Source organism: Anser brachyrhynchus, assembly GCF_964034855.1.
Source record: "Anser brachyrhynchus genome assembly, chromosome: 22".
Taxonomy (NCBI): Eukaryota; Metazoa; Chordata; class Aves; order Anseriformes; family Anatidae; genus Anser; species Anser brachyrhynchus.
In genome coordinates, this window is record NC_137715.1 from 4,096,196 (window position 1) to 4,104,297 (window position 8,102).

Consider the following 8,102-nt stretch of genomic DNA (forward strand, 5'->3'; position numbering starts at 1 on the left):
CTCTCTCCTTACAATAAAGCTCTTTATCTGGCTGGCTCTCATCGGGCTTTTCGCAAGCAGCAGCTCCGGATGGAGCTCTCGGTCTCGGCTGTGGCCATACAGGGCCGTTCCCCTCTGTCCCAGCTGCTCACTCCCCCGTGGCAGCACCAGGGCCTCAGCTGGGCGGCCGCCCCCGCTTCCCTTCCGGGGAGGAACGCAGCCTGCCCCGCTGTGCTTTCAGTTCCGCTTCTCTGGGCTCAGCAGCCACCCGTGGTGGGCGACTGGTAAGCGGGGTGGCTGGAGGGGACCCCAGGCAGCTCCAGCCCCCGGTGGTGGCCCCTGGCAGGGCTGGGGGCTTGGGGCTGCTGGGGGAGCGTGGGGCCGGGCTCAGAGAAGCCCACTCGGAACAGCGGGGCTGGGGCTGGCCACGGCAGGGGCAGTCGGGCCTGCAGGAGCTCGTCGTGCCCCTGTGGTGGTTCAAGGTGAGGGGGCCTGGTCCTTCTCAAAGCTTGCCTCAGTTGGTTACCTTCCACTTCCCCTGACAGATCTCAGGACTGTCCCCGGGGGTACTGGTGTGTGGGGCAGGGTGTGTGGGTTGGAGCAGACCCGAAGGACTGCGTGGGGGGGCAGTACCTGATAGAGGCGAACTTCTCCACCTGCTGCAGCTTGCACTTGGTCTCTCTGATACACACAAGTGAGTCTCTTCCCAGCTTCCATGGTTGTTTGTCCCAGCTCTGTGAAGAATCTGTTACTCCTCCTCACTGCTTGTTTTTGAAAGGCTGGTAAACATTAACTGAGAGTTTAGAGAAGCTGCAGCTTTGCTTCCTGGGTCGTTCAAGAGACTGCTGAGATAGGGACTGCGTTACAGTGGTAGCAGGGCCCTTTTTCTTTCCGTGTTAGGGAAGCCCAAATCCTTCAGGCGTCCTCATCCTTCTCTTTTACTTAGTGTTCCCCACCCCCTTGCAGCACACAGAGTTGCCTGTCTTGCAGAACCTCCTCAAACTGAGGGGGTACAAGGCTGCGGAAGGTTTCTCTGTGGCTCTGCCGGGCTGCAGCCATGTCCTTCTCCTGCTCCTGGTTAAATGAGATGCTGATTCTTCCTTTGTCAGCTATGAAAGGAACAGCTGCCCCTGGAATCAGTTCTTAAATAGAATCAGCTCTCAGATATGCTCTGGTTTCTGAGCTGAGCGATAAACCCCTTGTGATTCTATGCACTTTGACTCTGGTGGTGGTTCTCCAGTAGCAGGTGGTGATATTTCCTCCCTGGTATGTTTTACAATAGAGCCCTGAGGGGTTATTCACTCAAAGCCTCTCTGTCATCTGGGCAAATGTAGAGGCTGCTGTTATCAAAGCTAAGCATCCTACCTCTGAGTCACTGAAACCAGACTGCCTACAGCAAAGACCGTCACCAGTAGAAAACTGGGTTCAAGTGATGCCTTTTGTGATGAAGATGCATCTTTTTCTCTGCTTGGTATCGTTAATGCTGTTGAGAGGATTACTAGGAGCTGAAACAGAATTTAATTATCAGAAGCCTGGGGAAATGAGTTCAGCTGCCACTTTAACTTTTAGAGATAACATAAAGCTACAGAATCTAAAGATAGTTTATGTTTTTACATTGTTTGAGTACTATTTGATTTTACTCAGGCTAGATTAGGACTGCCAAGGCCTTGGTGTTCAGGTGAGTTCCCTGTTGGACACAGGTGAGTAAAGACTAGGCAAGAACTTGAGAGTTCTACTTCTGAGCTATGTTGTTATCTTAAAATGTTCAGGTGCTTTGAGCCAGCATTCCACTCTTTTTACCAAATACCATGAGATGAAGAATCTGGCACGTTTATAAGTGGCTTCCTCAGACTTTTTCCTGCAACTAGAGTGTCTTAAAAGATTGAATATTTAAAAGATAGAGTAACTCATCTTTTAAAGCAACTTCAGAGCTGTGCTTTAGGAAGCTTACCAAATGTTGTAAATGGCGTGATACTCATGATCTCCTACTATAAACGCTAACAGAGTTGCTCTTGTAGATCGATTTACCCAGACAATATTCTTAATGCATTTTTTGTGTTGGACGCAGAATTCTTCCTTCAGCCATGGGTGGAAAACTTTCACAGCTCTGGAAAACATCTGACCAAAAGCAGAGTGAAGGGAAGCTGATCTTACCTGGGCAACTGGATGCTGAAGATGAAATCGCCAATTATGCAAGCATCAACGGAGGAGATTCTGCTACACCCTGCATGCCTGGTGCAGGCATCTTACGTCGAAGCTGCGTCAATTGCCCAACGTGTCAGGGAACAGGAAGGATCCCCAGGGGTATGTAATTCTTCTGTATGCTGCCTCTGTGTTTTTAGAGACTTCTGAGGTAGGTATGTGTCTCTTTGCCAAAACACCTCGGCTGAACCATTTTGTCTTTATTGTATCCAGTCCAGTAGGAGCATGGTATCTCTGGTTCACCAGTGACTTCCATGGGTGCCCCTACTGGGGGAGAATGGGGTGGGAAAGCAGATGGTGCTGCTTTTAGATAATTATTTGAAGCCTGTTAAGGAGCCCCCGAGGAGTTGTTTCAGATTCCAAGCTGGGAATGCCCAAACTTAACTCTTAATTACATCACGCTTGCCTTCTAAATTGGACCTGTAAGCATGGACAGACATTAAGCTGCAATGCAGTTTGCTTTACTCACTTGTGTGGTCTCTGATCTGCTGCTGCCTCTTTCAGAGCAAGAAAAGCAGCTGGTGGCACTGATTCCGTATGGTGACCAGAGGCTGAAGCCCAGACGAACGTAAGTCCTACTAAATGAATCTTTTCTCATGTTTTGAATGTTTGTTCTGTGTGCAGAGGGAAGCATCAGTCTTCTGGGGGTTTTGCTGTTTGTGCTCTGACTTGGAGTAAGTTTAGTGTTCACAACATCTTCGGTAATAGGTGTTGGACAGACTTCTGTGTGGGAGGAGACTTCTGTGTGCCCAGTTGTTGGGGATCTCCAGTAATTTCTGCTCTAATTCAGCATGCCACTGTGTGGGACTCTCTCCTGCTTCTGCTGTGGTTTGGGAGCTGGCAAATAGTTCTGTTTTCTGGTATTCCTCTTGTCGCCTGGCTTTCAGCTGGAGCAGGGCTGCAGGTGCTTGTGACAAGGGTGACAAACCATGAGTGACTGTGGCCTTGGTGGTATTTTGCAGGAAACTCTACGTATGTCTTGCTGTGACAATCTGCCTGCTGATGACATCTCTCAGTATCTTCTTCCTGTTTCCTCGCTCCATTACTGTGCTGCCTGCAGGGCTGAATGCCTCCTCCATTGGTTTTGATGTCAATACCACCAGTATATACCTCAACATGACAGTAAGTGCTCACTCAGCTCTCAATCAAACAGATTTGAAGGGCTCCCTGCTTATCTCCTGTGCCACTCCACGTCGGCTGGCTAACCGATGGCTGGCCGATGTCAGTCTTGTCATTCCTGCCATTTCAGTTTAATCTCAGGCTGCTTGGAAGCAATATCAGGAGTATGTTTCAGCATCAGAGGTGTGGCTGCATGCGAGCAGGTCACAAAAAGTGGCCAAAGGGGGCTGCATAGAAGCAGCACTGTGATTAATTCTGGGAATCCTTTTTCTTTTGCATCCTTGAGCTTTTTGGCTGTACCCTTTCGGCTATCATGGGAGACACTGCAGCATATACACCTTTGTGGCCAGGCTGAGTGTATTTCTGGTGTCTTGAGAAGGGACCGTGTGGTCCTGTGCTGCAGCTGTAAGACCATAACAGGAATACATTTGAAGCTACTTTGCAACAACAGCCTACGGCCCTGCTACAGGGTGTTTTTTGTCTTCCTTCTCTCCTCAGAATGTGCTGAACGTAAGTAATAACAACTTCTACCTGGTCACTGCTGTGCAACTAGACATAGAGGTTTTGCACCAGTCCCTGGTAGTAGGGAAGACCACTGTGAAAACCCTGCTGAACATCAGCCCTTTGCAGAGCGGCCAGGTAAGCTCTGGTGTTTCTTGCATTTCCTTCTAAACTAATCTGGATGCCCTAGACAGGGAGGTCCTTTTTGCATATGTAACCCACTCCTTTGTCATATACCTCCCGAATGCTCAAAGTCCCTCCGACATGTAGCTTCCTACATCCCACTTCCAGAAGGTGCGATCTAAGAATTTACCTGTTGCTGGGTTTGAAGCCATACCAACTTCTGGCAAAGCATATCTGTCTTGTTAGACAAGACACTGGAGGGAACACTTTGAGCGCAGCTGATCCATCGTTACCGTGAAGGTCATGCGTATGGCCTAGACAGCCTTTTTAAGGTCTTTTTGGTCTGAATTTCTGATTCATTTCTTTTACATACTGTTAAGAATAATTGCATTGAACTAGGCCTTGAAATGCAGTTTAAGACACCTAATGACAGTCCAATTCTGGCTATTTTTAGGTTTTTTTTTCAGTTGTATGCAAATGTAACTCTAGTTCTTGCTTCTTGCTCTCTTCAGATCTATTATATGGTGGCCAGTATTATATCGGATGACAACACTTAGTGAGTAATTCGTAAAGACTTCTTCCTTTGATTACTAAGTAACCCTAATGCTTGTAGGCTTTTCATGACTAGATTTCCTGTGCTGGTCCTGTCTGCACAGTGAAGTAAAGCGAGTACATTCTTTTCAGTTTACTGCATGGAGTCGATCCGGATAAAAGTTTGGCACGTTCATTTTAAACTTGTTTTCTATTCTCTGCTTAGTGTTGGCTCAACAGTGTTGTTTTCCATATGTTCTGATGAGGAAGCGATGATATCGGTTCAGTGTCTGGATTGTAAACTTCTAATCTCTCATTTGTGAGAAGCTAAATGTACCTTATGCAAACTACAGTTCTCTGCAAGTAACCAGCAAATTATGCAGAGTTCATGGTAACCAAAGCTTCTGTGCAGGCAGGCTGTGCATTGCATATTTAGAAGGCCTATGCTTACTAAATCCGCAGTTGTGTTATACTGGCAAAAACATCTTTTACTGGTGTAGAAAGAGCTGTGCTTGAAGAATTTTGCCTGCGTAGCTGTTAGAATAATGTGCAGAGATGTTTTTAGAGAAGCAGAGAAACAGTGGAATAACTGAGGACAGGAGATGCATGGTGCAGGCAGCTCCTGTGAAATTAATTCTCTTTTCTCTTGCAGTAACATTTGCACCTGGACAAAAGTCAGAGTTCACAATGTTCTGCTGCATATACAGTAAGTGTTGCCTGGTTCAGAGCTGTAACTAACATGCATGTGAACTGCATTTTTTTCTTAGGTTGACCTTCTTTTGAAGGGTGTCCATCAGTGCTCTTTAAGACCAGAACTACCTTCAGTGCAAATATGCTGTTACCTAGATAGGTGTGCTGGGGTGTGGGGGGAGATAATTCTCCAAAGCCATTGCTGCTGTGAGAAGTCCCTGGGATTCAGGCCTAATGTAAGCAACAGTGACAGCTTGAGCTGCTGTTACACGGCAAGCAGGCCTGGCAGACTTCTGTCCATAATACTGATAGTAGCTGTGAAGTAGCTCTCTGGCCCAGAGCTGGAAGTGATGACTAGTTTGATTATGCCCACCTTCCTGGTGCTGTTGGGGATCAGCCTGGATTCTGTCCGGGTGTCCGACTCCAAATGTTCTAGCAGCAGGTGCTGAGAGAAGACGGGAGAAAGCAGGCTCTTCTGTGTATTCTGTTGCCTGAGGCAGCTCTTTAAACGAATGCAGTCTGAAAGATGCTTTCCCACTCTGCCGTGTGAAATCGAGCTGAGGATATCTCCACTGCTGTGTTCTGGGGCTGTGTCGTTGGGACAAAAGAGGACAGCAGTGGAAGCTCACCGCAGGACCTTTGCATTACGAGAAGTCTTATCTGGGACAAGCACAAGTGCAGCTCTGCTCTGCTTTTGCCTTGCAGGGGTACCCTGACCTGCACGTACCTGTGTCACTCGGAGCAGGTGGCTTTTGAAGACTACCAGTACGTGGACTGCCGGGGGAACGCGACGTTACCTCACCCGCTGTACCGCCGCCCACCATGATGGGGCCAGGCTGGCAGAGCTTTTGGGTGCTGGGTGTTCCATCACAAAGGCAAGTTGTAGGGAGACGAACTTGCGGGGCTTCTTCTCAATCCATGCCTTAAGCCAGGAGGGTTGGTGTTTGCTGGGCAAGGCTACCATCTCCCTTGTGAAGATGGTAACTCACTGGGACTGTACTGCCCCTAGATTGCAGCTTTTTTTCTTTCAGGTCCTTATCGTGGCTGACCCTTCAGCTGAGTGGCCAGAGCATGGGGTGTCACACTCTGCAATGTTTCACTGCTCCATCAGAGGTGGTGTCCTATTAGTCTAACTCAACTTGTTTCTTCCTTGCACAATTTTGTACTTAAGTCCTGAATTTATTAGTTTGTAACTTGCAAAGGGACTGGGGTGAGACCTGGCTGGATCACATCTATATCACTAGTGTCTGACACTTGCACAACCTGTTCCATGAGAGCAAGAAACAGGACTGATGTCTCTTTTTTTTTTTTTGCTCTTAAAAAAATCACAACCTACTGCATATCATGCCAAAACACCATGTGAGAGTGACTCTGATACCTGCTGTTGGAGCTCTCTGGTGTAGGAGGCAAGAATGCAATGTCTTGATTTGTCTTTTTATATATAAATACATATTTTAAAATAAGATCATCCACTAGGTGTTCTGTAATGGGATCTGTTTCAGTGAGGAGAAAATGTGAAAGACTTGCTGTTTTCCAGCCAGTGGTACGTGTTAGCTGGTACCTGCTGTTTGTTGAATTGTTTTCCTATATGCTTTGCCATTTGATGCTCTGAACATGAGCGAGCATGAATGAGAAAAGCACAGTTTGCTCAAATGTCAGGAAACAGACCTTTTTTTGTGTTTTAGTTTGTGTAAAGCTGCAAGACAACCCAACAGCCTTTTACAAGAACAGCCCTGGCAGCCTTCTATGTGCTGACACTAGTATTCCCTACGTCATGGATGAGTTAAATGTATGCCTTGGGTTCTAGTTTAGGTGCTGCCTGATCAAATAATAGCCTGGGAGTTGCAGGACTAAAATTTTATCTCCACTGCTGAGCACTTTCTCTGCCCACTGGAGGGCAGAGCAGGGTGTCAAGCACAGTCAGAAGAAAACCTCTACTCCTTTCTTCAAAACATGCTTCCCAAACACCTAACTCTTACAGAGCTGTTGCAGTGTTGCTCCTCACTGTCTCATCACCCTGAACAGGTAAACAGTCAACTTCCTCCCTCGAGCAGCTAAGTAATCCTGGAGTAATCAGCCAGTAATCCTGGAGTCTGGCACTGCTGGCAACAGCACTTCTGCGGGCAAGAAACAGGACTTTGGCTGCGGGACAGGGCTCTAAGGAGAGAAGGACAGGACACGATAGAACCAGCGTGAATCAGGATCCCTGTGAGATGTGATGTTTTACTTAGGCATTAGCTTTTACTGCTGAAGTTGATGAAACTGCCCCTTCATGTTCTACACTTGCAGTGCTGGATTCACGAAGCTTGTCCACTTCTGATGGAGATCCTGGGTGTTAACTTCTGGCCTGCAGGCTCGTTGTGTCTTACCATTGCTGCAAGTACTGCAGAGCCTAAAAGTGAAACGACAGCGTTATTAGCCCTTCTGTATCGCAGCACTGTGTGAAAAACCGCTTTGGTTTCCTCTGGGTGTGAAGGAGCTCTGGGCTAGCTTCGTGTTACCCACGCTGAGCTTCCACAAAGGACTCACCACCCGCCTCCTTACCGCTCTAAGCCGAGAGCCCTGCTGTAGCCAAACAAGAAGATACCACAACAAAACCCAAAGCTTAGCCCAGAAGGAGTTATAACAATAAAACCCCCAGCTTGGCTCCGCCGCTCCGCGCCTTAACGTCCGTTCCGCGGGACTCTGCTGTGTGCCCCGGGGTCTTACCGTGAAGCGGTTGGGCAGCCTGGCGCTGGTGCTGGCGGCTTGGTGACACGGGCAGCAGCAGCGGGAGGGCCGAGGCTCTGCGGCAGGACCGGAGCAGCCGTGAGCCGGAGCCCCCCCGCTCCCCTCCCCCGCTTCCCCGGCCCCCGTTCCCCTCACCGGGCGGCGGGCTCTGGGTCACGCCGGTCCCGGGGCCGTGCTTGGGGTCCCCCTCGAGGCTCGCCGTGGCCTGGAGGCGGGGAGGGGGCGGT

At 48.7% G+C, this 8,102-nt stretch overlaps 1 protein-coding gene across 3 annotated transcripts; it reads left to right on the forward strand.

Moving 5' to 3' along the window:
* Window positions 1–56: 56 nt before the first annotated feature.
* On the forward strand, window positions 57–7,797 carry TMEM106A (transmembrane protein 106A). Of its 3 annotated transcripts, none has more exons than XM_080565335.1 (9): window positions 57–263; window positions 2,048–2,283; window positions 2,686–2,749; window positions 3,144–3,303; window positions 3,799–3,939; window positions 4,437–4,480; window positions 5,108–5,161; window positions 5,851–6,020; window positions 6,177–7,797. In XM_080565335.1, the coding sequence occupies exons 2-8, from the start codon at window positions 2,064–2,066 to the stop codon at window positions 5,969–5,971; spliced, it is 804 nt and encodes a 267-aa protein (XP_080421461.1). In that variant the 5' UTR covers window positions 57–263; window positions 2,048–2,063; the 3' UTR covers window positions 5,972–6,020; window positions 6,177–7,797. The 3 variants fall into 3 exon arrangements, with proteins under 3 accessions (XP_080421461.1, XP_080421462.1, XP_080421463.1); XM_080565336.1 differs by lacking the exon at window positions 57–263 and adding an exon at window positions 272–461; XM_080565337.1 differs by lacking the exon at window positions 57–263 and adding an exon at window positions 484–673.
* The last annotated feature ends 305 nt before the right edge of the window (window positions 7,798–8,102 follow it).

Coding starts and splice junctions, on each gene's coding strand:
- TMEM106A (XM_080565335.1), top strand. CDS start 2,064: ATGGGTGGAAAACTTTCACAGCTCTGGAAAACATCTGACCAAAAGCAG. Junction 3,940..4,436: donor GCCCTTTGCAGAGCGGCCAG/GTAAGCTCTGGT, acceptor TGCTCTCTTCAG/ATCTATTATATGGTGGCCAG. Junction 4,481..5,107: donor ATATCGGATGACAACACTTA/GTGAGTAATTCG, acceptor TTTCTCTTGCAG/TAACATTTGCACCTGGACAA.